A 27172-nucleotide genomic window follows, 5' to 3' on the forward strand; every position below is an offset into this window, starting at 1 on the left:
TTGACATGGATAAGATACTGTTAACGAATTTACAGCCCTTAATTCACATTTTCCCAGTTGTCTCACCAATGTCCCTTAATGATCCAGTTTTCTTTTTCTTTTTTTTTTTTGACAGGCAGAGTGGATAGTGAGACAGAGAGACAGAGAGAAAGGTCTTCCTTTTTGCCGTTGGTTCACCCTCCAGTGGCCGCTGAGGCCAGTGCTTCGTGCTGATCCGAAGCCAGGAGCCAGGTGCTTCTCCTGGTCTCCCATGCGGGTACAGGGCCCAAGGACTTGGGCCATCCTCCACTGCCTTCCCGGGCCACAGCAGAGAGCTGGCCTGGAAGAGGGGCAACTGGGGTAGAATCCGGCGCCCCAACCAGGACTAGAACCCGGTGTGCCGGCGCCACAAGGTGGAGGATTAGCCTGTTAATCCACGGCGCCGGCCTAATGATCCAGTTTTCAATCCAGGAAACAGAAATTAATTCTGGGTCTCCCACATGGGTGGTAGCGTCCCATCGACTTGAGCCTTTTCCTGTGCCTGCCAGGGTCTGCATTAGCAGAAATTTGGAGTCAGGAGCCAAGCTGGTTACCAAATGCAGGTACTAGGCTGTGGGATACAAACATCTTAACCACGAGGCCAAACGCCCGCCCTGACCTTGACACTTCTGAGGAGTATTAGCTGTTTACGCTGTAGACCTCGCCTGGATTTGGTTTTGTCGGATGCTTTTCTCCCAGCTACACTCAGGTCTCTGATTCTTCTGTGGAGATGATCCGACATTGGTCCTCAGTGCGCCGTGTCAAGCCGGGTGTGGTGATGTGTCCCTTACCAGACGTTGTAGCTCTGTTTGCTGTGAAGCTGCTGGTTTGCTGTGGGGGGGGGGGGCGCTCCTTCGAGACTCGCAGATACCTTATCACCTGTCTGTAATAGTTATTGCTGTGGCATTTGCTGAAAGGTGACTTCCTGTATTCCTTCTATATTTATCAGTTGGATTTCTACCTTAAGAAGAAAACTATTCTTTTTCCTTCATTTATTCAGTTATTTGAAACTATAATAAATAGCTGTGTGTTTATATTGCATTGTGGATATGTGCTGTGCCGTGTATGTAACGGCTGTTACTGTCCTGGGCTTTCTTGCTTATATCAGCCATTATCCTGGATTGGCCTCCTCAAGTTGGCTTCTGTGACACTTTCTTTTCCTGAGAAGGGTTGGCAGCTGGAAGGCTTGACCTTTTCAGAAGCGGGACATTGTTTAACATAGGTAGATTAAACACTTGCATTCAAAATTTGGCAGAAAGGAAAATGTTTTCTGGAACACTAGTCTCTGCCTCCTGTCTGACCTTTTGGGCATGAGACATCCCAGTCCATTCGCTAACACAAAATATGGACAGAAACTATTTTAATGTGTTCCTTGAACTTTAAAATCCCAGATTCTTATAGTTTCCTTCATTGACAGGCAGCCTTGTTTGCAACCTACATGAGAAGGAAAACTTCCCCACCCCCATCAAACTACTCTTTCTTCTCCAGCTTAAATGCCAGGTGTATTCTTTTCAGCTGTTCTTACACTCATCCTGTCCTTACACATCTAACTTATAGTCACTTCTGAAGTCTGGCTGCCCCCTCCTCTGCATGTTTTCTCTGAGCCTTTTGTTTTATTAGGAAAACAAATCGCCAAATTGCTGTTCATATACTTACCATTGGCTGAAATTCTCAGTTTTTTATAATCTGATGAGTAGGAAATGCTTCCTTGTTTTAATGTTTTTCCTTTGCTATACTAGTAAAATTGAACATCTTTTTTTTTTTTTTTTTTTTTTTTTTGACAGGCAGAGTGGATAGAGAGAGAGACAGAGACAGAAAGGTCTTCCTTTTTGCCGTTGGTTCACCCTCCGATGGCCGCTGCAGCCGGCGCATCTCGCTGATCCGAAGCCAGGAGCCAGGTGCTTCTCCTGGTCTCCCATGCGGGTGCAGGGCCCAAGCACTTGGGCCATCCTCCACTGCCTTCCCGGGCCATAGCAGAGAGCTGGCCTGGAAGAGGGGCAACCAGGATAGAATCCGGCGCCCCAACCGGGACTAGAACCCGGTGTGCCGGTGCTGCAAGGTGGAGGATTAGCCTGTTAAGCCACGGCGCCGGCCATAAAATTGAACATCTTTATTTTTTTAAGATTTATTTTTTATTTATTTGAAAGGCAGAGCTACAGAGAGAGAGAGAGAGATATCTTCCATCTACTGATTCACTTCCTAAATGGCTGCAATGGCCAGGACTGGGCCTGGCCAAAGCCAGGAGCCTGGAGCTTCTTCTCGGTCTCCCACATGGGTGCAGGGCCCAAGTACTTGGGCCATTTTCTGCTGTTTTCCCAAGCACGTTAGCAAGAAACTGAATCAGAAGAGCAATTGGGAGTCAAACCAGTGCTTTTTTTTTTAAAAAAAGAAATTGTTATTAAATATTTATTTATTTGAAAGAGTTACTGAGAGAATGGTAGAGACAAAGAGAGATCGTCCATTCTCTGGTTAATTCCTTAGATAGCCACAATGGCCAGGACTGGGCCAGGCTGAAGCCAGGGCCTAGGAGCTTTATCCTGGTTTCCCACATAAGTGACAGGGGCTCAAACTCTTGAACCATCTTCCACTTCTTTTCTTTCTTTTTTTTAAGTATTAAGTTAGCAGGTAATACTTACACTTTTTTTAAAAAAGGTTTATTTATTTATTTGAAAGGCAGATTTAGAGAGGGGAAGACAGAGAATCTTCCATCCATTCCGTTTCATTCCCAGATGGCCACAACAGCCAGAGCGGGGCTGGTCTGAAGCCAGGAGCTTCTTTCAGTTCTCCCACGTGGGTGCAGGGACCCAAGCACTTGGGCCATCTTTTGATGCTTTTCCCAGGCCATTAGCAGGGAGCTGAATCGGAAGAGGAGCAGCTGGGACTCAAACCGGCTTCCATATGGAACGTCAGCACCGTAGGCCACAATGCCAAGCCTCCTTTCTGCTGCTTTTTCTCAGACCATTAACAGGGAACTGGATTGAGAGTGGAGCAGCCGGAACAGAAACCAGTGTCTGTATGGGATGCTGGTGTTGCAGTCAGAGGCTTAATTCGCTGTGCCACAGTAGTGACCCCGAACCAGCACTTTGATATGGGATACAAGTATCATGAGTGGTGGCTTAACCTGCTGTGCCACAACACCAACCCCCAAGGGGTATATTAGCCTCTGCCCCAAATACCTGCCCCTCTGATGTGTTCTGAGTTAATTTTTATTGTGTGAGATAGGGCTCTACCCTATCCGGTTGTCCCAGCAGCATTTGTTGAAAAGGCTGTCCTTTGCTTGTTGAATTGCTTTGGCATCTTTGTCAGAAATCACTTGACCATAAATGTAAGGGTTAATTTCTAGACTCCCAATTTTTTCCCTTATTTTGTATTTTTGTCTTAGTACCAGTACCGTACTGTCTTGATTGCCATAACAGCTTGACATTTTGTAACGTCAAATCTGGTTTTTGTCCAACTGGTTCTGTGGTTGTGGTAAAAATTATCTAAGTACGAAATAGCAGAAATGGCTAATGGCTGTTGTTCATACAACGATAATAAGTGCCTGTTGAGGGCATTTGCTGTCCTCCTTCCTGGAGATGGAGTAGGCATTACAAATCTCTCTTTCCCTCTTCATTACATTAGAGCAACGAGAGAGAGAGTTGGCCCTGACCTCCGCCGTATACGCAGCTTTATTTTGTAATCTCAGTAATAGTCGCACTTAGAGCCTCGAAGCAGGCCAGCAGGTCCCGTCTCCTCTCCCTGGAGACGCTGCCATTGGTCCGAGTGCATTAGCGGTGTTTGGCGGGGAAGGCCTGGAATAGCGCTCATTGACATTGAGCTGGCTATTGGGGAAGCTTGGGCTTTAGAAGCTTTCATTAGCATTATTGCCCTAATGTACCATCATTTTTGACAGTAATGAGCTAAACGGGGGGGCTGTTACTCCCAGCAGAGAGACTGTGTTTCCTGATGTCAAGCCATTTTTTGCAGTGTATGTGAATGCCAGCAGGCAAAGAAAGGGCTGGCACGGTGCAGTGGAAAGCAGGCCTCATGCCTTCCTAGTGGGAAACAAGCCCCTGTTACAAACCTAACCGTACAGGGCTTTGAAGGGAGGAGCCACCAACCGGGGTGCTCCACTAGATTCTTTCAAACAGGGCCTTGAGAAAAGTTATGATGATTTCTGTTTCTCTCTCTCTCTCTCTTTTTTTTTTTTTTTTTGACAGGCAGAGTGGACAGTGAGAGAGAGACAGAGAGAAAGGTCTTCCTTTGCCGTTGGTTCACCCTCCAATGGCCGCCGCGGCCTGCGTGCTATGGCCAGCGCACCGTGCTGATCCAAAGGCAGGAGCCAGGTGCTTCTCCTGGTCTCCCCTGCGGGTGCAGGGCCCAAGCACTTGGGCCATCCTCCTCTGCCTTCCCGGGCCATAGCAGAGAGCTGGCCTGGAAGAGGGGCAACCAGGACAGAATCCGGCGCCCCAACAGGGACTAGAACCCGGTGTGCCGGCGCCGCAAGGTGGAAGATTAGCCTATTGAGCCGCAGTGCTGGCTGATTTCTGTTTCTCAATTTGCTTTAAAGAATAAAATGAACAAGTTTTTCTCTGGGGTGTTTCCAGAGACCCATCATCTGTATTAATATTCGGAGAGCATTAAAACAGTGTCTGCAGGAAAGGAAGAAGCTGTAACTTGGGAAGCCTTTTTTTCTTTTTTTTAAGATTTATTTTATTGAAAGGCAGAGTTACATAGAGATGGCGAGAGATCTTCATATCTGCTGGTTCACTCCCCAAATGGCCACAACAGCTGGGATTGGGCCAGGCTGAAGCCAGGAGCCAGGAGCTTCTTCCAGGTCTCTTGCGTTGGTACGGGGCCATTCCAGGCCATTCTCTCTCTCTCTCTCTCTCTCTCTCCCTCCCTCCCTCCCTCCCTCCCTCCCTCCCTCCCTCCCTCTCCCTCTCTCTCTCTCTCTTTTTTTTTTTAAATGGTTTTTGTTGTTGGATGCTTTAAGATCATGTTTTCTTTCTTTCTTTCATTTATTTGACAGGTAGAATTATAGACAATGAGAGAGAAAGACAGAGAGAAAGGTCTTCCTTCCGTTGGTTCACTCACCAAATGGCTGCTACGGCCAGCACTGCACCGATCCAAAGCCAGGAGCCAGGTGCTTCTTCCTGGTCTCCCATGGGGTGCAGGGGCTCAAGCACTTGGGCCATCCTCCACTGCCCTCCTGGGCCACAGCAGAGAGCTGGACTGGAAGAGGAGCAACCAGGACTAGAACCTGGTACCTAAATGGGATGCCAGTGCTGCAGGCGGAGGATTAACCAAGTGAACCATTGTGCCTTTTTTTTTTTTTTTTTAAGACTTATTTATTTATTTGAAAGTCAGAGTTACACAGAGAGAAGGAGAGGCACAGAGAGAGAGAGAGAGAGGTCTTCCATCCAATGGTTCACTCCCCAGGTGGCTGCAACGGCTGGAGCTTTGCTGATCCGAAGTCAGGAGCTTCTTCTGGGTCTCCCACATGAGTGCAGGGGCCCAAGGACTTGGGCCATCCTCCGCTGCTTTTCCGGGTCACAGCAGAGAGCTGGATCGGAAGTGGAGCAGCCAGGTCCCGAACCGGCGCCCATATGGGATGCCCATGCTTCAGGCTGTTGCATTAATCCACTGCACCACAGCGCCGGCCCTGGGCCATTCTCTACTGCTTTCCCAGGCCCACTAGTAGGGAGCTGGATTGGAAGTAGAGCAGCCAGGACTGGAACCAGCACCCATATGGGATTCCAGTGCTGGAGGCAGTGGCTTTACTCACTACACCACAACACCGGCTCCTTAGGGACCCTTTTTTTGTGTTTGTTTTAATTTATTTATTTGAGAGGCAGAGTTACAGAGAGAGGGAGAGACAGAGAGAGAGAACTTCCATCTTCTGGTTCACTCTCCAAATGGCAGCAACAGCTGGAGCTGAGCTGATCCTGAGCCAGGAGCCAGGAACTTCTTCTGGGTCTCCCACGTGGGTGCAGGGGCCCAAGCACTTGGGCCATCTTCTACTGCTTTCCCAGGCCATAGCAGAGAGCTGGATCATAAGTGGAACAGCCAGGACTTGAATCAGTGCCCATAAGTGATGCCGACGCCACAGGCAGAGGCTTAGCCCACTATGCTACAACACCCGCCTCTAAGGGAGCTTTTTAAAGTTCGGGCTGAGAGCAAACCAACAATGCCACTGGTTCTCTGCAGTTTGCCTGCTTGCTCCTCCCATGTTTCTGTGCAGTTTGGGAATGCGCGTAATATCTTCAGAACAAACATGCAGTGGTGTCTTGCTTATTTAGCAGGCGTTCGTGGCCAAGTTTATAGTCAGGATTCCCAGTGAAAACCCAGAAGTTGACGGCTTCCTTGCTGTGGTGGAGATATGCCGAGGAGCCTGACACACTTCTGTAAATGTCTGAACATCCAGCTGCTATAAAGGCAGAGGGCTGACTCTGAACGTATTTATTGGTGATACTGTTTTTAGTCTAAAAGAAAAAACACAGTATGTGACCTGCAATCTCATTATCTGGATAATTACTATATTTTAGAAATAAGAGTAAAATGTTCATGTAGTTAACATTTTTTAGATTGCAGCCATGGGATAAGCTGCTGCTTGCAACCCTGGTGTCCCATATTAGAGTGCTGACTTTGAGTCCTGGCCTCTCTGCTTCCCATCCAGCTCCCTGCTAATGTACCTGGGTACGCAGCAGAAGACGGCCCAAGCACTTGGACCCTGCTACCCACATGGGAGATTGGGATGGAGTTCTTGGCTTTTGGCTTCAGCCTTCCCCAGCCCTGGCTATTGGAGCCATTTGGGGAGTGAACTAGCAGCAGATAGAAGAGCACTCTATTCCCCTCCCTCTCCCTCCACGCAGCCTCCCTCTCCCTCTCCCTCTCCCTGTTTGTGTCTCCCCGTCTCTTTCTGTTGCTATGCCTTTCAAATAAATAAATAAATAAATAAATCTTAAAAAAAAATTTAGAGTGTGCACATGCATATAAATGAAATATGGAGGGTTTTCACAAATTCATGGAAAAGTCACATTATAGGAAAACTGTACCTGGATTTCAAGCTGTTTTGTACCATAATACTTACCTTTTAATTCCATTTTCCGTGAACTTTTTGAAGTACCCTTGTGTAAACACTTTCTCCTGTCCCCTCAATTCAGAATTCAGCCCTTCTCCTTGGAGGACTCCATTATTACCAGTCTCTTACACATCCTTTAGAACAGTGAATGTAAGCATACCCTTTCTTTCTTATTTCCTTCCTTTTCTTTTCTTTTCCTTCTTTTTCTTTTCCTCTCTCCCTCCTTCCCTCCCTCCCTTTCTTTTTTTTAAGATTCATTTATTTTTTGGAGAGGTAGAATTACAGATAGAGGGAGAGACAGAGAGAGAGGTCTTTATCTGCTGGTTCACTCCCCAGATGGCCACAACGGCCAGAGCCAAGCCAATCCAGTTCCAAGCCAGGCGCTTCTTCTTGGTGTCCCATGCAGGTGCAAGGGCCCAAGAACTTGAGCCATCTTCCACTGTTTTCGCAGGCCATAAGCAGAGAGCTGGATCAGAAGAGGAGCAGCCAGGACCCAAATCAGTGCCCAGTTGGGATGCTGGCACCGTAGGCAGAGGCTTACAGCGCCAGCGCAGCGTACCCTTTCTTCATGTACACAGAAAGGAGCATTTGATGAAGTGTTGTATTCTCCGTTTTCATCACAAAGCAGAGGCTCCCACCTTCCCCTGCGGGAGTCTGTTAACCTGAAGGCCAGCCCCACTGCTGTGTTTCAGCCTGACGCCTAGAGTCAGCGGCAGGCAGTGAAGCTGGTGTGGTCCTGTCACTAGGTGGCTGTGCAACCGAAAGTAGGAGGTCACAGTGCCGTGTCTGTCCATAGCCATTTACATCGATCCCAGTGTGCACATACCTTTGTGTATTGAACTAGTCCCTTTTTTATGGGCGTAGCAGTAGGATGATTTCAAGATGAAGTTTACAAATTAAATGAATGAGTTCTGAAGATAATAAGTCACAGAAATGAAAAGGGAATTATCTGGTTCATGCTGATAAAAATTGCAGAGTAGAGACTGTGAAGATAGTTCTTACAGCATGGAATATTACTGATTGACCTCTCTCCAGACTAGCAGACTGCCTAAGCCCCCATACCTCCTCCCTCGTCTTCCTGCTGCTGAACGTTTAGCAGGGGGCCACCCCAGGCAGATTTGATTCCTGTTCTTTACCCCATGCTTTCGTGGCCCTTTGTACATCTGTGCATTAATGCAGTCCCCTGTCCTGTTATAGTCGTGCTCTGCCTATGGGGCAGAAGTGTATCTTGTAACCCCTGGATATCCCTTGTACCCGGGTGCTCCACCTACCATAGGGGAGGCAGGGAAAGTGGCCTCAGCAGGGTGTCTTACTGAAGATCAGTACACTAACTGGAGCTCCTGGGCTGCTTTGCGTCTTCCACTCCACTGTCTTCAGTTGGAAATGGTGCTACTGTGTGCCTGGGCTAGGCTTTAAACAGCAAAGCTAGCCCGTGATCTCCGAGCTGCTGGGAGGTTGTCCACTCAGTAGGGAGCTCAAGGAGGAAAGGGGAAGCTCCCTGGCTCCCCAGGAGGGTCTGTCTGACTTGACGGCTGTCTTTCCTCCACCTCCATTGCCACAGTTCACCCAGACTCAGTGACAAAGATGGTGCTAAATGTAGCTCTGCCAAGAGGTGGCCATGTATTCAGAAGTGGATGGTGATATCCTTGCAGCTTCTGGTAATAAATCTTTTGCCTTTTTTTTTTTTAAACAAAACAGAACACCCTTATTCAACCTGATAATTGAGGCTGTTGTCACAAAATAGTCATTATGGAGGCCAGAGAGAAAGAATCAAGGAATTACTTGATAGCTATCTTTTATTTTTTTACTTTTTTATTTATTTATTTGACAGGTAGAGTTATAGACACAGAGAGACACAGAGAAAGGTCTTCCTTCCGTTGGTTCACTCCCCAAATGGCTGCCACGACCGGCGCTGCACCGATCCAAAGCCAGGAGCCAGGTGCTTCTTCCTGGTTTCCCATGTGGGTGCAGGGCCCAAGCACTTGGGCCATCCTCCACTGCCCTCCTGGGCCACAGCAGAGAACTGGACTGGAAGAGGAGCAACCAGGACTAGAACCCAGCACCCAAATGGGATGCCGGTGCTGCAGGCAGAGGATTAACCAAGTGAGCCACAGTGCATTATCCCTTGTTAATTTTTCTCATTTGCTCTCAATTTGAGGCTGTCACACCTTGATACAGCCTTTTAGAAAAATGCTAAAGCTATCCTTCAATTATTTGCCCAGCCTTCTATCTCTATTTCTGGATCCTGGCATAGAATATAAACCAGTGGATTTGGCAAGGATTTCCTGAAGTGTTATGTTCAAGCCTATCAAATATTTGGAAGGCTCTTAGATATATTTGCACATAAAAGCACCTTGGGTTTGCATAACTTACATATTCAGACTTAGATTTGAACTAAAAAGTTCCCAGAAATAGTTTTTTAATATTTCTGTCTTTTTTGAATAGTGACATTTACAGTAATCAGATTTCCAGATTTCTTATTTACTGACATTAGCTCCTCTTGAAATTGTTTATAAGGAATACACATAGACGTCAGATACTCTAAGAGTCAAGATAGACTGATATGTGCTTATAACAAACACGACATCTATGTGGCTGAAAAGAACAAGGATTTGTGGGGATTCTGGCCACACTCGGTCTCTGCTGCGTGTCGTCTTTCCTCGGGATGCAGCGTCCACCTGTTCTCACAGTGTGTGTCTGTGTCAGACAAGGAGAATCACAGTGATCTTTCAAGCTTCCACCTTAAGTGATGCACTTAATTCTGCTCACTTCTCATTAGCCAAGGCAAGTCACATGACCATACCTGATTCTGAAGAACTGAAGAGGTAAAATTCTACCATGTGCTCAGAGGAGAATGAGGAATAGTTGGTGAGCAGCACACATAGCCACTGTGGCTTCTTGGGTCTTCATGGGCGGGGGAGTTACCACCTCGCTGGTGCACATTTGCTGCTGGGTAACATGGGGCCTGAGCACGTGGGTTCTGAGTTGGGGTGCCTGTGCTCAAGTCCTGGCTCCTTCACTAGCTGTCTAATCTTTAGCGAGCAGCCCTTTCCTCCTGCATCTGAATTGTTGTGAAGAGTAAGTGAGATAGTCGTTATGAAGCCGGTGCCTTTCAGATAGTAAGCACTCAGTAAGTCCTAGCTGTCTTTAGAATTGAGTTTTTTTTTTTTTTTTTCTTAAAGATTTATTTGAAAGGCAGAGTTACAGAGAGTCAGAGGCAGAGAGAGAAAGGTCTTCCATCCGCTGGTTCACTCCCCCAAATGGCTGCAATGGGCAGAGTTGGGCTGATCAGGAGCCAGGAGCTTCTTTTGGGTCTTCCACGCGGGTACAGGGGCCCAAGGACTTGGGCCATCCTCTGTTGCTTTCCCAGGCCATAGCAGAGAGCTGGATCAGAAGTGGAGCAGCTAGGACTCAAACTGGCGCCCATATGGGATGCTAGCACCTCAGGCAGTGGCTTTACCTGCTATACCACAGTGCCGACCCCGAGTACTTATTTGTTTTAAAGGACACATGAAAAAAATTACCTTCTTTATTTTTCTTTTTAAACATATACCATTCAACCAAAGCCAATGAAAGGAAGAAAGGGCTAGAATCAAGAAGCTGTTCTGTGGCCTCAGGATGGGAGGGTTGGGGATACCCCCTGGCTAGGTCAGTTTTACCCGTTCTTGAAGACTCCTGTCCTAGGGTTTGCTGGAGCAGTGGAACACTGGGGGTGTGCCTGTGAGTGTCCTCAGACCCGTCAGCTGACCTGGCCGTGATCTTCTGTGTTTTACTCCAGCTCAGAGTCAAGATCTCCACTGAAGTTGGCATCACAAATGTCGATCTTTCCACGGTGGACAAGGATCAGAGTATTGCACCCAAAACCACCCGGTAGGTGGGATGCCCCGTTGGCCCTGTGGGAGTTGAGAGGCGCCCACCTAACCACTTGCCCCTCCCCCCCAGATGGCATTTCTGTGCCTGCAGTGCTCCCGCTATGCCCCGAATTCAAGAGGCCATCCCTAGTTCCAGTGGTTCTGCACCGGGAACCCTGGCACCTAAGCATCTGGAGGCCTTCTGTAGCAGTGTGCAGGCTGCCCAGTGAGAGGAGGGCATTCTGACTCCATTGGCTAGGTCCCTGAGCACATTGTTCAGTTCAGATGACAACTTTATTGTTTAAAATACTTATTTACGTTTCTTTGAAAGACAGAGATCTGTCTTACATTCACTGGTTCACTCCCCCAAATGCAACAGCTAGAACTTAATTTGGATCTCTTGCTTGGGTGGCAAGGGCCAAAGTACTGAACCACCTGCTGCCTACAAGCATGCGCATTTGCAGGATACTGGAATTGGAAGCAGAGCCAGGACTTGAACCCAGGTATCTTTATATGGGATGCGGTGTCCCAGCAACGTCTTAACCACCTCGCCAAGTGCATACCCCCCAGGTGACAGCTTATTTAATAATAAGACTTTCTCGATGGGATACACATTAATTTCAGTTCTTACACCACCTCCTGAATTTTCTTTTAATGGCTTCATGACAACCCTCTGGCCTGGTGGGTCTGAAATCAGTTGGAAGCCTCACAGGGCCTTAGAGCTGAGATGGCAGACAGGTCCCCTACCCCGTGTGGAAGGCATTAGCGATGGAACATCTCACTAGTGGAAGGCACTACTCACGAGTCCCCGCATTTGTTCCTGTTGAACTCAGGGGCAGCCTCCGCATCTGTCTGTACCACAGCCTCCTAGGTAACCAGTAACGACTGGTCAGAGTTGGGCCAGCACTCCGTATGGACCCCGTCCATCAGCCCTTGCCCAGACCCTTGTTTTTTGTGGTGAACCCAGTGGGATCTCCGGGGTGGTTCAGACGCTGGCTTCCACCATTGAGGTAGCCTTGGAGGCCAGAAGGTAGGGGACCCCCCCAGGTCTTCCTGAAGATGAGTCTGGGAGCGGACATTCACAGCTCTTTAGTCTTGTGCAGCTGGTGTCTCTGTCCCCAGCCCAGTTATTCCCAGAGTGATACTGGAGGTATGAGCAGCACGGAGAATCCACAGTAGCGTCGTCTGGGAGAGCACTTTGCAGACTTTAGTCCCCTGTGTGTGTGAAGAGTGGTCTTACCCGTGAGTAAAGATGAGCCCGAGTCTGAAAGGAAGCCAGGTGTGGGCTCTGTGACCATCTGGGTTTTTAAACCCTTGGCCACCTCACTGTAAAACCCAGGGGTTGGCTCAGAAAGAACAGCTTTCCTCAGTAAGTCTGCATTTTGATGAAGTAAGTTTTAAGTTTTTTTATTCAGAATTTTTTTGTTTATATAAAGTGATTTAGGAGCATAGTGGTACTTCCCACCTTCCCCTCCTTCCTTCCTTATTTTTTCTCTTAATTTTTATAATAACATACTTTCAATTTATTTTATAATCACAAGCCTAACTCTCTACCAAATAAAGAATTCCACAGGTAGGAAGTAGAAAAACCATGGTTCCTCCAGAATGTAGACAAGAGCTGTGGACAGAATCAGATCTCAGGGTCAGTGTTGCTCATATCCATTACATGTTTCTGTGCTCTGAATATTAATTACCACAAATCAGGAAAACATATGAGAAAATGACTTTAAAACTCAATGTCTGGGTAGAAAAGTGAATTGAAATAGTGTCCAATGAAAAATAGAGCTTAAAAAATAAGAAAAACCTAAATACCCTCCATCTCCTCCTCCCCTATTGGCGGCCTCACTTGGAGTGCAGCTGGCACTGAGCCTGTGGCTGTCTCTCCCACGTGCCACCGGGTGCCTCTCAGTCCCTCGGGGCCTGCAGAGGTGCACGAGAGCGCCACCTGTGGCTGTGGTGGACCTGAGGCCTGAGATCCTGAAGTGGAAACCTGTGGATACAAGTATCTGCAGGACGCAGCTTTCTCCCAGACCCTGGTGATCGTTTACTCTTGGTCCTGGCTTCGTTGATCCAAAATGTCTTCTGGCCACAGGCAGGTGTCAGGGCCGCCAGGGGTGGGTGTGACAGTGAAGGGGAGGGTGTCTGCTTCGCCTGTGCTCCGATGCAGGGCCTCTCTGAAGAGCGTCTGACGTGTCTTTCAGGGTGACCTACCCAGCCAAGGCCAAGGGTACCTTCATCGCGGACAGCCACCAGAACTTCGCCTTGTTCTTCCAGCTGGTGGACGTGAACACTGGTGCCGAGCTCACCCCGCACCAGGTCAGGAAGAAGCCCAGATACGTGAATGTATAGCAGAGTTAACTCTGGTCCATAATGCGGGCAAGAGACAGTTCCCCATTCCTGCTTTCCCTTCTCGGCTCTGAACCCTAACAGTCCATCGTCAGGCTCTCCTGTGTGGTGTTGGACCCGCTGTGAACTGTTGTCCCCCTTCACCTGCACATGCTTCTTTCTAAAAGGTTAACTGATGTTGAGAAGTGTGTTCAAAGCAGATTAGCCCTTAATCCAGGCTTCTTTCTGTTTTTAAGAGTATATTGAAATGGTCTTGAAAGGAAAACGTAGGCAGAGAACCCAGGGCATCATTCTGTTTGTGGGACCCAGAAGAATGGCCCTGCTTTTCTTTGAAGACATGAGGTAAAGAGGTCGGCTGGGGGCCAGTGGTGCAGGGCACTGAGTTTACATTTATTTATTTTTTATTTTATTTTTATTTATTTATTTGCAGGGCAGAGAGAGAGAGAAAGAAGGACTGAGATGGGAAGTTCCCATCTTCTGGTTCATTCCCCAAATACCTTGCAATGGCTACAACTAGGTGTGGCTAAAGCCAGGAGCTAGGAGCTCAGGCCTTGTCTCCCGCATAGGTGGCAGAAGCCCAGTCCTTTCAGCCATCCCCTATTGTGTCCCAGGATCTGAATTGGTAGAAAGCCAGAATCAGGAGCCAGAGCAAGAAACAGAACCCAGGTGCTCCACTGTGGGATGCATCTTTTTTTTTTTTTTTTTCTGACAGGCAGAGTGGACAGTGAGAGAGAGAAACAGAGAGAAAGGTCTTCCTTTTTCTGTTGGTTCACCCCCCAATGGCTACTGCGGCCAGTGCACCACGCTGATCCGAAGCCAGGAGCCAGGTGCTTCCTCCTGATCTCCCATACGGGTGCAGAGCCCAAGGACTTGGGACATCCTCCACTGCCTTTCCGGGCCACAGCAGAGAGCTGGCCTGGAAGAGGTGCAACTGGGACAGAATCCTATGCCCCGACTGGGACTAGAACCCAGGGTGTTGGTGCCGCAGGGGGAGGATTAGCCTATTGAGCCGCGGCACTTGCCTGGGATGCATCCTAATAGGCACCTTAACCACAAGGCTAAATGCTCACCCCTGAATGGCCTCCCCCCACACTTTTTTTTTTTTTTTTTTTTAAGATTAATTTTCAAGGCAGAGTTACAGAGAGAGAGAGAGAGAGAGACTCTTCCATCCACTGGTTAATTCCCATGGTGGCTGCAATGGCCAAGGCTGGGCCAGGCCAAAGCCAGGAGCTTCTTCTAGGTCTCCCACATAGGTGGCAGGGGCCCAAGCACATGGACCATCTTTGGCTGCTTTTCCCAGGCACATTAGCAAAGAGCTGGATCACAAGTGGAGCAGCTGGGACTTGAACCAGTGCCCACATGGGATGTCGGCATTGCAGACAGAGGCTTTACCCACTATACCACCATGCCATTCCTCAGAATGGCCCTTTTTAACTTGACCTACTTAGATTTTGAAAAAAACTAGGCTTGTTTTGTTTTGTTTTTCTTTTCTATATAAAAAAGTGAAAATTATACTTTAGAAGTATTGTCATACCCTTCCTTTCAGGCAGCCACCCCCTCCCCCACCGCCTGCCCACTTAACTCTGTCAGCACCCCCTTGGTGAGAAGAACTCGTGCCACAGTGCCACGTGCGTGGTTAAGTGTTCTGTAAAGGAAAAGCCAGATAAATACTTTGAATACTGAAAAACAAGAAGGAATGTGGAGCCTCGTGGGCTTGGCAAGAACCAACGGGCTTGTGCCTGTGCCAGGAGGCAGCCTCAGAACAGAGCCTGGGGTGACTAGGATTGGCGGGAGGCTGCGTGCTGCGTGCCCAGAACACCTGCCTGCGGGGCCGCAGTCTCAGCAGCTCTCTGCACATCTCTCCTCTCCCCACCCAGAGCTGACTGTGAGCACTCCTGCTCCTCCCCTGATGATGTCTGCTGGCCGCATCACACAGGGAAGAAAGTACACAGAAAAACTGCGAGCCCAGATGGGTAGGATTAGGGCTGGGGCAGGGAGCGTTGGTGAGGAAATGTTGTTTGAACTCATTTCTGGTCTCTTCCAAGGTTCTGTTTTGGAAGCCATGGCTTAAAGACCTCCTAGGTAGAGCAGGCCTTTCACAAACAAGCTTGCCAGTGGCCTGCACTTGACTGTGATAGGAAGGAGTTGAGGCATCCAGGCTCGTAATTGCCCTTCCTGGCCAAGACTGACTCCTGTAGCTGGATGCCTCGCATCTGTAGCCCCTTTCCCTAAATATGTTGACGATTCCTCTTTGTTGTCCAGAGGTGGAGTAACAAACAAGATTTATGTGTATTCTCTAGATCCAGGGCTAGCTGTGTGACCATGGCAACTCAGTTAATGTTCATGCCTTCTGCTCTGTAAATTGGAACCAAATTATTTGAATTCTTTATTTGGAAAACAAACTTGAAGGGAAAGCTTTGCATGATAAGACCAGTGTCATATCAACAATATTAGCTACCGTTGGTTGACAAGCCAGTATGAAGTTATTTCAAAAAGTTCATGGAAATACATCTTTTTTTTTTTTTTTTTTTTTTTTTTGACAGGCAGAGTTAGACAGAGAGAGAAAGGTCTTCCTTCCGTTGGTTCATCCCCAAAATGGCCGCTACAGCCACGCACTGCGCCAATCCGAAGCCAGGAGCCAGGTGCTTCTCCTGGTCTCCCATGCGGGTGCAGGGCCCAAGCACTTGGGCCATCCTCCACTGCACTCCTGGGCCACAGCAGAGAGCTGGCCTGGAAGAGGGGCAACCGGGACAGAACCAGCGCCCCAACCGGGACTAGAACCCGGTGTGCCGGCACCACAGGCAGAGGATTAGCCTAGTGAGCCGCAGCGCCAGCCAAAAATCTAATTTATTTGAAAGGCAGAGAGTCAGACAGAGATCTCCCCCTTGCCAGTTTACTCCCCAAATGCCCACAACAGCTGGGGCTGGGCCATGCCAAAGCCGGGTACCAGGAACTCAGTTTGGGTCTCCTACATGCGTGACAGGGCATGAGTGCTTGAGCCTTTGGGTGTGTGCATTAGCAGAAAGCTGGAATTGGCAGGGAACTGGGACTTGAACCCAGGTTCTCCAGTAAGGGGTCAGTAAGGAACATGCTTGTTCCAGGTGACATCATAACCACTGCACTCAATGCGTGCTACCCACTTTGAAACATTTTTATGTATTTGTTCAGAAAGAGATAGAGAGCCGCCATCTGTTGGTCCACTCCCCAGATGTCTGCAGTAGGAAGAGCTTGCCAGGCTAAAGCTGGGAGACAGGAACTTAATCCAGGTCTCCCACATGGGTGGCAAGAACCCAGTTACGTGAGCCATCACCACTGCCCCTGAGGTGAGGGTTCCCATTAGCAGAAGTTGGCATCAGAAGCTGGAGCGAGGGGGTTGAACCCTGGCATCCGATGTGGGACATGGGCATCCTAACTTGTAATCCAGATGCCTGCTCCTTTCTGTGAACCTCCTGAAGCACCCTCCGATGTAGCAGCCCTGCACTGACGGCTTCCTTCACGACAAACTTCACAGAGGCACCACACGTCTTTCTGCCTTAAAGGTGGAGGGAAGCAAGGTGCAAGGAGTTTAAGTAACCTGCTGTGCTGATAAGCAGTGGCCTGGGTCTTTCTGTGTTCAGTGCCCGGGCTCACTGCATTCCACTGGGCCGCTCTGCTCGATGACAACCCTGCCTTGCCATCAATACCCAGGCCTCTGCTACTGAATCTTTAGCTGGAGGCACTTGGAAATTGAAAATGGCCCTCTTACAGTTCCACCTCATTTCCCTCCCTTTCACCCTCTGGTGAAGAAGTTAATTGGGCAGCAAAGTGGCTAAAAGGCAGGCAGGAAGAAGAAATTGCAGCAATAGCAAAGGGCTTAAATCATCCACAAACTGGGTGTACGGCCTCCAGTAGCCGAGCATGGCCGGACCTCTCAGTTACACTTCTTGCCTCATTCTAGCAGAGTTCTCTCCTAGCTAGAAGCCAGAGTGGGCTGCCCACGCCATGCACTCTGGCCAGGCCTCGCCCGTCCCAGGGCTCTGTGGGTGACCCAGGAGCTCACAGTGTGCTGTCTTGCTGATCCCATGTTGGGCCCACTGGGCGTTTGAAATGATCAAATGCAAGGTTGTATTATTGTTCCCTCTAGACTTTCGTCCGACTCCATAACCAGAAGACGGGCCAAGAAGTGGTGTTTGTGGCTGAGCCAGACAGCAAGAACGTGTACAGATTTGAACTGGACACCTCTGAGAGAAAGATTGAATTTGATTCTGCCTCTGGCACCTACACTCTCTACTTGATCATCGGAGATGCCACTCTGAAGAACCCCATCCTCTGGAATGTGGTATGTGCCTCAGTGCCCTGCCCTGGCCAGAGTAGCTGTGCACACACGGCAGCTCCTCCCCCAGGGGCAGAGCCTCTTCACCTTGGCCGGTCAGTGAGTGCTCCAGGTGAGGCGCTGTCTCCAGAAATACTCCCAGGGCCATGCACTTGACTTGCATGTGGTAGGTGCTTAATAAATATCGACTGAGTGAATGAGTGAATGAACAAGGCAGATTTGCCCTGGTGTGAATCTCTACAGTCTCTACAGGTGTTATCCTGGAATGAGCTGCTTCTGCTACAGCAGGCGCTGTGGGGTTCCGTCGACATAAAAGATCAGGTTCTGGCCTTGCAGATATGGGCTAGCTTCATGAGGGCAATAGGGTTTGAATTCTGGTAACAGTTCAGGGTGGTATCAGATAGTGAATTGCAGAATACAAGTAACGTAGTACCCAGTATGGGCAGCATGTCGGGGTTTGTTTGCATCCTGCTCTTTGCTTCCTGATGTACTTCTGATTGTTGTGACGAGAGGAAACGTACTGAAAACCACAGCCTTTCAGCAAGGGGTGGGCGGATGGCAAGGGCTTCTGAGCTCGGCGTCTGAGGGCTTGGAGTGATGCTGGGGGGATGGCCGTAGAGAAGCTCGCTGCTCTGAGGGAGACAGGTGAGTGGTGCTCCTTAGCAGAGCCCCTGAAACCCGTCAGAGCAGGAGATGATGAGCTTGGCAGGCCAGGTTGCAGGTTTCGCGTGGCCATTGGCTCCCGTGCAAGACAAAGGGGCAGCCAGCTACCTTCTCTTGCTGTGTTCAAGGCTCATTTTCTTATCCTGGACTTAGGGCTACTTTTATGTACAAGAACAAGAGTGCACTTTCGTCTTGCTTTTTCTTGTCTTTTTTCATGATGTGACTAAATCGCACTTCCTGGGGATACCCGGCAGTTTCTGATTGCCGCTGTAACAGCCCATGCACCAGCTGGAGCTTTTGTGTTAAGCAGCTCTATGGGGCTTTCTTTGCCATACTGGTTAGCAAATTTGAGCTCTGGCTCTAAAAGCCTTCTCAACAAATACACATTGTTGTCTTGAAGTTTTTACTGCCTCAATTTATCTGCTAATGGATCAGAAGTGATTGGACTGCTTGGTGGTTTTTCAGCTGTGGTTCTGGGTGTGAGGCTGTCACCCTGCGGAGCACTCTGCACCCTTTGCCTGCGGTGCCTTAAAGACTGCCCTTCTGTTTTTTAGGCTGATGTGGTCATCAAGTTCCCTGAGGAGGAAGCTCCATGGACTGTTCTGTCCCACAACCTTTTCACCCCAAAGCAGGAAATCCAGGTACATCCCAAAGTGCTTAGCAAATGGGTACAGCGAGAGAGGACAGCACACGCTGGCCCGCAGCTCTGGTCCCTGTAACCTGCTCAGCTTGACCTCACACTGGGAACATGGAGGGCAGGAACAATCCCATCCTGTAGCCGAAGAGACAGGGTCAGAGGGCCCAGCTCCCAGAAAGCAGCGGTGGGGGTGAACTCAGAGCCCACAGATGCTGTGCCTGCCCGGCGTGACAGCTGCGTGCACAGCGGGGCTGAGCCTTCAGCCTCACTGCTCCTCTCTGGATTCGGGCTGACGGGCCAGCAGGTGGGGAGACGCAACTCGGAGAACAAAGTGAGTCCTTCATCTTTCTGGGGCTCGCCTTCCCTGAACACAAAAGCCAGGCCTGCCCACCCCAGCCCACGGGGCCTTGTGAAGGTATACGTCAATACCAAAAGGCAAGGCAGGCTTTGGAGTATTTCCAAAACCCTTTGTAAAATAAACACCGTCATTGTTCAACAGCGTGGGTACTGGCTAAGGAAATCGAGATGGGTCCACTCAGCAGTGTCTTGCGGTCATGAGAAATGAGCACCCATTTCTGTGGGTGCATGGAAACGCACGAGTGGGTGAATGTCAGAGTGTTACAGCAGACCACTTCCGCTTATTCAGTAGGGAAAGAACAAAGGCCAGAGCGGAGAGTAGTGGGATTCTTTTGGAAATTCCTCTTGTGGGCGTAGCATTGCTTAAGGGTGTCAGATGCAGTTAAGGAGCCGAGCACATGACTGTGACCGTGCAGGGTGCTGACTGCTGTGTGAGAAGACGCGGTGGCAGCGGCTGCTCCAGTCACTGTCAGAAATCCCTGACGGGCAGCCGAGAGGAGCCGTGGTCAGCGCTGAGGAAGAGGAAGCCTTAGTGGGGCCGCCTGATGGTGGACCTGGGTTGCTGGGCATTGGCAGGTAGAAAAGTCAGCCTCAAGCTTACCACAGAAGTGTTTTGAAAATTTGTGCAAGTGTGTTCCAGCTCACAGAGCATCGTCAGATGCCCTCTGCATTCAGTCCTTAAGGCAGCATCTTTACAGCCTAGGAGGTGCTCCTAGCCCTCCACACCCCGAGTTTCCCAGCTGGAAACCAAAGCCAAGAGGGTTTGAGTGACTTGCCCCTGGTCCCACAGCCATACCTGTCAGCTTGGCCCAAACAGAAGCCTCTGTGGACGGGAGCTTCCCAATGAGAATTCACTCGGGCGATAAAAACGAAATGAGTGTCGGAGCAGTGCTCGCCCGGACTTCCGGTTTAATTCTAGAACCTGGGCAGAGCAGACAGGGTGAAAGTTCATCTGGAGCTTCCTAGAGCAAGCATGGTGGGGGAAGGGAGAAGTGAGTTATGGTTGGAACCACGTTGGGTGAGGCTCTGTTAGCTTTTAGAATGGGATGCAGCCATCACTGGTTAACTCACTGGAGTGGGTCAGATGGGGGACACTGCCACCCTAGGAGCCCGGAAGCTTTGTGAAACCCAGGGTCCTGCCGTGTATGTGTTGTCACCCAGGCCATCCACAGAGCCTGGCACCCTCTCTGACTCTAGCCCTGTGCCACTCCAGAGGATGCCTTCTCCAGCCTCGGAGTAGCAGTGAATCTTCGAGGGGAAAAATGGGTTTGCCAAGTGGGAGGGTTTGTCCTTTGGAGGGAGGCCTCTGGGAGCAGCAGCCACCTCGGCGAGAGGCCGAGTGACCACCCCTGAAAGGAGCTTTCAGCCTCCGGGAGGTGTGTCCTCCTCATGACCGTCCCGAGGTTTGGGTCCCTGGCACGCCCTGCAGCACCTGCTGGGGAGGGCGCGTTCTCAGGTCTCAGCATCGTCCTCTCTTGGCAGCACCTGTTCCGTGAGCCGGAGAAGAGGCCGCCCACCGTGGTGTCCAACACGTTCACGGCGCTCATCCTCTCGCCCTTGCTGCTGCTCTTTGCCCTGGTGAGTCGCAGTCATCAGCATGGGCGAAGTGTGCCTGGCGCCAGACTCGGCAGATGCAGGCCTTCCAATGGAGGCTTTGTACTCTGCCCTCAGCACAGCCCCAGAGGGCCCAGCAGCTGTGGCCTGAACTGCTGGTCAAAAATTTGAAAATAACCAAATTTCCACTCTGAGGCAGCTCCATTAGCAAAAAGGGCATGAGAAAGGGGCACGAGTGTGTGGCCTGCGGTGCCCTGCGGCGTGTTCAGATGAGGTCAAGTGTGAACCCAGCAGCCTCGTGCTGGCAGCCGTGCGGAGTGTGGCACAGAGGCTGTGCGTGCCTGTGCTGGTGGGAGCGTGCACATGGAGGCAGCCTCGCGTCCTCCTGGAAGCAAGTGTTGACTGCATCACGGTGCAGCCACGCGGTGGAATACCGTGCCGCTTGTTAGAGGGGCTGACGTTTGGTCTAGAGGCAGACTCCTCTATGTCGTCCATGCCAGAGCCTGTGCGTTTGAGTCCCGACTACTCCTAATCCCAGCTTCCTGCTGGTGCACACCTTGCAGGGCGGCAGAGATACCTCAAGTGTTTGAGTCTCTGCCACCCATGTAGAAGACCTGGATTCAGTTCCCAGTCCAGGCTTTGGCCTGGCCCAGCCCCGGACTGTTGAGGGGCACTTGGTGTGAACCGGGGGTAAGAAATCTCTCTCTCTCTCTCTTTCTCAAATAAATAAACGAGTCAGTACTTTTATGGATATTTGTATGCTCTCATGACAAGATTGCCAAGATTGCATGAAGATGGCAGGGGTAGCACTTTGTTTAGTGTGATCCACTCTGCATAAAAAATTTGAAAATACGTATTACTGTTGATCACCACCAAGGAGAGTATAGAAGGAGATTTTTACCTTTTATACTTTACTGTTTAAAAATTGTTTAACCAATTGTTTCTCTATTTTAATATTTATTAATTTGAAAGTCATTGTTAGAGAGCGAGGGAGAGATAGAGAAAGAGATCTTCAATCTGCTCGTTCACTCCCCAGATGGTATCGGAAGCCAGGAGCTTCATCCGGGTCTCCCACATAGGTGCAAGCGCCCAAAGACTTGGGCCATCTTCTGCTCTCCCGGGCACATTAGCAGAGAGCTGGATCGGACTCGAAGTGGAGCAGTCAGGACTCAAATCGGCGCCCGTATGGGATGTCGGCACTGCAGCACTGGCCCCCCTCTTTTACAGTTACAAACATAGATGTGTATCCTCAAAGTTTGGGTAATTTTTTAAGTTTTTATTTATTTATCTTCATTTTATTTGAAAGGCAAGTAGACGAAGAGAGATCTTCCATCTACTGTTTCACTCCCCTGTGCCCTCAACAGCAGGGACCCAGAACTCAATCCAGATCTCCCAGTGGGTATAAGAGACCTAAGAATCTGGCCATTATCTCATTAGCAGGAAGCAGGGTCAGAAACAGTAACCGAGACTCAAACCAAGCACTTGGATCTGGGATGCAGGGGTCCCACACGATGACTTAACCTCTGTGCCCAGAGTTCAGAGAATTTTGGGGAACCACTCCTTAGCTTTGGCTTTCAGGTCATTGCCAGTTTTCTGAATTAATCACTTGTAAGAATCCCTGGTTACTCCAGATCTGGAAGGCATGTCAGAAGCTTTCAGAATCAGAGCTCGGGTACAGGTACCTGCTCTCATACCGGAGTGATCAGAACTTCACAAGGGAAGGCACGCATCCCAGCAGCTGCCGGCGGGTTTCCCTCCCAACTCCTAGAGACTCAGTGGCGTTGTCAGTTACTTTGGCAACAATGCAGTTTCTGCCCTGGGGGCTTCCTGGTTCCACATGTAGTAAAAAAACGTGGTTTGCCATGTTAGAAGTGACGTTCCTGTCTGGGTCAGCCGGCAGGCACATTTGAGAGCAGGTGCTGAGAAGTGCCTTTTTATAGCAGAAGGGAGCAGTTTTTTCTGAGGGCTTATAGTAGGGTGGCTATGGCTGGGAGAAGTCCCAGCCCTCCAGTAGGCATACCCGTTTGGGCCTGGGCTGTTCATTGGATTAGCATTGGCATGGTGCGTGTTGCCTCCATTTCAAGTTCTGATGTCTTTTTAATTCATTTCTTCCCATCGTTCAGTGGATTCGGATTGGTGCCAACATCTCCAACTTCACCTTTGCTCCTAGCACGATTATCTTTCACCTGGGACATGCTGGTAAGTGCCCCTGGCTGCTGACGCCATCCAGCCTCCTCTGACACTTAGCCTGCCCACGCGGAACCACAGCCTATTAACTATAATGACTTAATAGCATAACATTTTCCTCTTCCTGCTGGCTCTTTGGCCAGTTAATAGGATGATAAGCCTGTAGGGCCCATCAACTTAGAACAGCTGTCATTATACTGGGGGCGGCGTCCTAGGCTGCTGTGTAATAGCCTCGCTCATTTCCAGAGATCACTCATAGAGCACACTTGGACACTGGGCCGTCTTCCCAGATGAGGCACCTTAGTGCCGTTTCCAGAGGTTTCCCCACACCGCGTCGGTGTTCATAGGTCTTTCTGCCCAGCAAGAGAGGACAGTCCCTTCCACTGTCAGTTGCGCTAGCCTACGTTGTTCTGAGAACTTAGAATGTAAGCACCTGAACCTGGTAAGACAGAAAACCCTCAAGCCAGCATCCCCAAGACCCTGACAGTCAGATCGGAGCACTTCACCAACTCCCCTGTGTTTTAGAGGCTTGGCCTCCTTCGGGAGTCGCCCTCCGTGTGTCAGAGTAGACGGAGTTGGAGGGGTCCAGGCCGGGTAGTCCCTGAGGTTCTTGGCGAGTGTGTGTGTGTGTGTGTGTGTTTCTGGGGATAGTCTGTAGCTTGGGTCACATGATCACAGTGGTCCCTGATCTCAAAGCTGCCCCGCGCCCCCACTGCAGTTCATCTGTCATCCCGGGGCAGGACTGGCAGGCTGGCCTTGCTCTGCAGTGCGGTTACTGGATTTGAACGGTGGCCCTCCTGGGTCAGAGCAGGAACAGAGCCTGAATATAAATCTGTGTTGTGTGGGCTTGACTGTCACAGCCCTGGTCAGGTAACTGGAGCAGGAATTGTGTTCCTGTTTGACAGCTGAGAGAATTTGGACTCAGAAATTAAGCAGCCAGAAAGGGCAGAAGCTGAACCAGAACTCAAGACTCTGGGTGCCTAGCTCTGAGCCCTTTTTTTTTTTTTTTTTTTTTTTTTGACAGGCAGAGTGCATAGTGAGAGAGACAGAGAGAAAGGTCTTCCTTTTCTGTTGGTTCAGCCCCCAAATGGCTGCTGAAGCCGGCGCGCTGCGCTGATCCAAAGCCAGGAGCCAGGTGCTTCCTCCTGGTCTCCCATGCGGGTGCAGGGCCCAAGGACTTGGGCCATCCTCCACTGCCTTCCCGGGCCATAGCAGAGAGCTGGAAGAGGGGCAACCGGGGCAGAATCTGGCACCCCGACCGGGACTAGAACCTGGTGTGCCGGCGCCGCAGGCGGAGGATTAGCCTAGTGAGCCGTGGCACTGGCCTCTGAGCCCTTTTCACTTCCTCCCAGTTCTTGCCCCCTTCCTAGTGGCAATTTATCCTTAACGTGTTTTTAATAAAAAGGCACCGCTGATAGATAGCCCGTATGCTTTCATGAAGGACGGTCAAGGCAGAGAAGGCAATTGAACACAGCTTAACACTAGGATGTCAGATTTGAGTTTCATTTTATTGAAAAGTCGAATGCATCCCAAATATAACACTAAAGCTCTAAACAAAGGAGAAACAAACTCTGCAGTCAAGAGGCAGAGACCTCCTAGCTGTGAGTAGGAACATGGAACGAGACCAAGTAGCTGCAGTCTGACTCTCGCCTCTGGGTTTCTCTGTCGCAAAAGCTGAGGAGCAAGTGTGTTGGGTTATTCGCTTTGAGGCATCAGATTAAAGGAACACGAGGGGCCGGCGCTGGTCGAGAAATAAAGGCCTTTGCATTTCCAGCAGTCGCTGCTTGTCTCCGCCGCCCCAGGGCCCGTCCCCGTTTCCTCTAACTGGATACCGTGATACCTCTTCTTGTAGCTATGCTGGGACTCATGTATGTCTACTGGACTCAGCTCAACATGTTCCAGACCCTGAAATACCTGGCCATCTTGGGCAGCGTGACGTTCCTGGCTGGCAATCGGATGCTGGCCCAGCAGGCAGTCAAGAGGTAAGGCCGGGGCTAGGCTGGGGCCCCAGACTGGGATTTAGAATAACCGTGTCCACACTGCCCAGCTCTTTAAACAAGGGTGTGTGACAGAATGATTCGTGTGCCTAAGGGCATCCTGACACAGAGACCCTAAGACAGAGTCAGAAATGGGCCTTAATGATTAAAACTGTAGTGATACTGTGTGTCCCTACACCTTGGAAAGAAAGGGAAGTCGTGGCTCAATGCAGATTGGAATGGCTTAGAATAAGTGGTGGAAGTGGTTCATTTGCTGCTTGTGAACGTTCTCGCTGTCAGGAGAACCCTGCTCCCTCCCATGCCCCGAGGGCCCCCCCAGCACGGAGCTCTTCCTCCTAGGCCAGGCGCTCAGAGCACCCCTGCCCCAGGCCAGCGACCTGAGAGGCCTTCAGATGGCCAGGCCTGCAGGGTGGCAGCTCGCTGGCAGCTCGCCTTTTGAAACAGCATTGAAGGCAAATGTAAATGTCACATAGGTGCTTCTCATTGATTTGACTTTATTAGAACTGGGGTGATGTCAGCCACGCAAAGGCCAGGAAGAAAAGGTCAGAGTTGCTTTCACCTTTGAAGGGATCGTTTTCAGACATGCCGTGCTTTCTCCATGCCGGGAGGGGTAGCTGAGTGGCAGGCGCTTGGCCGCTCACAGCAGGAGGTGGCTTTGTCAGGGAGCCCAGGACTGGGCGGGCGAAGCGCGCAGCTCCCCCCCAGCTGAGTCCATGGTGAGCCTTCTGAGGGCCTCGCCCTGGAGAGCTGGCCCCAGCATGCTCCTGGGCTTCCCTGTGTCATACAGGCCCCGCCGGGGCCTCCCGCGGCAGCGGCAGCGGCAGCTGGTTCCGGTTCCTGCCCCTCGCAGCCCTTCCTTGGCGGCTGTGCAGCGCCTCTGGGAACTCGGCTGCTTTTGCAGAGCAGAGCCTTGTTCCCTTGCAGCAAGCTGGGCCCTGGGGAACCAAACTGCTGTGTTCTTCTCCATTCTCTTTTCTGCAAGTTGCTCACCTAAGATGAAGACAGTCAAGGACAGAGTGGAGGAGAAGCCATCTGATTTAGCTCCTGCCTAGCAGGGCTTCCTAAGCTAGAATGGTCAAGCTGGGTGCGCTTTCTGGGAGGACAGAAAGGTCTGTGACTGCCTGCGAAGGGCCGTCCTAGAACCAGCTGTGCCCTGTGGGCCCCGGGCCCCCACAGAAGCCCTGTCCTTCCTCAGCTTACGCCCCCTCACTGTCCTTTCTTGATTCTCAACCCGTCTTTCCTTTGGCAGGATCGCTGCAGAGCAGAGCAGTAGATTGGCAAAATATAGGACACTACGGTAAAGAGGAAGGGCGAGTGCGTCCCAGCACAGGGCCCCATCCCATCCTGTCCGCCTCACGCATGTCTGTTGCTCTCCGTGTTCAGTCCACTTCCTCCCCAGCCCTCCCTGAGCCACATCTGCACTCTAAGGCTGTTTTCCAGCTTGCCGGCTGGGGCCATGACTGGAGCAGGACGGAAGCTTCCTGCATGAGCCCAGCCCATGGGGCAGCTGTGCCTGGGGAGCCATGTGTGCTGGGCTTCGACGGTGTAAGACTCCGAACTCCCAGCATCCCGTGGGGCACACACAGCCAGAGGCCTCTCTCTGTGTATGGGAGTGTGGAGTTGAGGGTGGTAAGACAAGTCCAACTGGGACTTCTTTGAAGGGGACCCCATTCAGACCATTTCAGCCCATTCAGTGATGGGCCCACGGCAAATCCTGGCACACCTGTCACTGTCTCCAGGCCTTTCTGTATCAAGGATCTCGGTTGGGCCCAACAGTGAAGGTTGGTGAGGCTCCGAGTGAGGAAGAACTGATCGAAGGCAGTCTCAGAATCCACTTCCTCGCCTCCGGTGCGGCCCGGACTGCTCCCACTGTGGGCAAGCTCTCGCTCACCCTCGCCAGGTGTTCATCCCAGGGTGGAGGTGAAAGAGGAAGTGGGGGGCGGGCCTGGCTCACAGCCCGTCTGCTCCTCTGGCCCAGGGGTCAGCACGAGCTTCCGGGAAGGATCCAGACAGTTTGCTGGCCCCGCGCTAGGCTTGAATTTTCGAGTCGTGCTCTCCTGTATCCCTTTGCCTTGCAAGTGGCTTTCCCTGCCGAAGCAGCGGGTTCTTCAGATTTGTGGTCCTCTGGAAATAGGGGGGAGCAGCCGAAGCGAGGATTTGCAGCCTTTTTGCTGCGGTGTGAGCGGA

At 50.6% G+C, this 27172-nt stretch overlaps 1 protein-coding gene across 1 annotated transcript in view; it reads left to right on the plus strand.

Moving 5' to 3' along the window:
* RPN2 (ribophorin II) overlaps positions 1-27172 on the plus strand; it is a 60130-nt gene that overhangs the window by 31228 nt on the left and 1730 nt on the right. The window contains exons 10-16 of the mRNA XM_062204174.1: positions 10860-10951; positions 13134-13248; positions 17402-17596; positions 18808-18894; positions 20730-20825; positions 22925-23000; positions 24841-24970. Of these exons, the coding sequence (XP_062060158.1) occupies positions 10860-10951; positions 13134-13248; positions 17402-17596; positions 18808-18894; positions 20730-20825; positions 22925-23000; positions 24841-24970 (791 nt within the window). The remainder of the gene's footprint in view (positions 1-10859; positions 10952-13133; positions 13249-17401; positions 17597-18807; positions 18895-20729; positions 20826-22924; positions 23001-24840; positions 24971-27172) is intronic.

Source organism: Lepus europaeus, chromosome 10, assembly GCF_033115175.1.
Source record: "Lepus europaeus isolate LE1 chromosome 10, mLepTim1.pri, whole genome shotgun sequence".
NCBI lineage: Eukaryota > Metazoa > Chordata > Mammalia > Lagomorpha > Leporidae > Lepus > Lepus europaeus.